We start from the raw sequence: 895 nt of genomic DNA on the forward strand, positions 1-895 counted from the left end.
TTAAAGTAGCCGCAGGTCGGAGAACATGTCACCCGGGTTGTTGCACTTCCTCTGGCACACGCAGGACGTTATCCACTGCATCTTCCACTGTGTGTTGGAGCCTTCTTTGCAAGTGAAGCTGACCTTGATCATGCGGGACTTGTTGGGGACGCAGCAGCGCTTGTCTGTGCAGACGCCGCAGTACGTGGGCTTGAACTTCTTGGTGCTGGTGCAGCCGGACAGCGTCAGCTTCTCTGCTTTCTTTGCCTGCAACTTCGGCCGGCACGTCTTTCCCTTTGCCATCTAGAGGTGAAAACAGTGATGAGTACCTTTTTGAATTTTATATAAAACAATACCTGAATTTGACTTTAACTTAGTCACCTTAATGCTCCGAAGCACAGTCTTGTCACATGGTCGCAGCAGGCACAGGCGGCGGTCCTTCCTCATCTCACATTTGCCGTTGTCGTTGTTGACGCGCACGGAGATTCCCAGGCCGCAGGTCTTTGAGCAGGGACTCCAGGGCGTGGTCTGGATCAGACAGTTCTTCTTCCAGGCTAAAGGAGGATCCCTGTAAGCTTTCATTATTACAGTTAAAGGGCATTGTGTCAACAACACCCCACACAAAGAAACAAACCTGTTCTGCCACCGAAGTGCCAAGTAACCTAAAACCAAATGATCCACCACAAGGGAATTAATCTCCCGCTACTGGTGAATATAAGCTGGTAAACTTCTAAATGTTTCCAGTGACAACATTCACTGCAGCACCCAGATCATTGTTAACTTACTGCAATTAGAAAGAAATGCTCTTTTAAACATCCAAAGAAAAAAAGGTTTCATCTACTTTGTTCTAACGTCAGCTGTTGGATTTAAATCAAAACATGAGCTTTGTTTTTCTACAGTGACACATTAAGTTTCC

At 46.7% G+C, this 895-nt stretch overlaps 1 protein-coding gene across 1 annotated transcript; it reads right to left on the reverse strand.

Annotated features, from left to right (window-relative positions):
• Window positions 1-32: 32 nt before the first annotated feature.
• On the reverse strand, window positions 33-561 carry LOC111673028 (cellular communication network factor 6-like; the record flags this gene model as incomplete). Its single annotated transcript, XM_023430642.2, has 2 exons — window positions 361-561; window positions 33-282 (listed from the first exon to the last, which is right to left on the reverse strand). Coding segments are annotated over exons 1-2 (451 nt in total), but the record flags the coding sequence as incomplete, so codon positions are not given.
• Between the last annotated feature and the right edge of the window lie 334 nt (window positions 562-895).

This window comes from Seriola lalandi, unplaced genomic scaffold (genome assembly GCF_002814215.2).
Source record: "Seriola lalandi dorsalis isolate HSWRI2012SDOR001 ecotype SW California unplaced genomic scaffold, Sedor1 jcf7180002009521, whole genome shotgun sequence".
NCBI classification, from domain to species: Eukaryota; Metazoa; Chordata; class Actinopteri; order Carangiformes; family Carangidae; genus Seriola; species Seriola lalandi.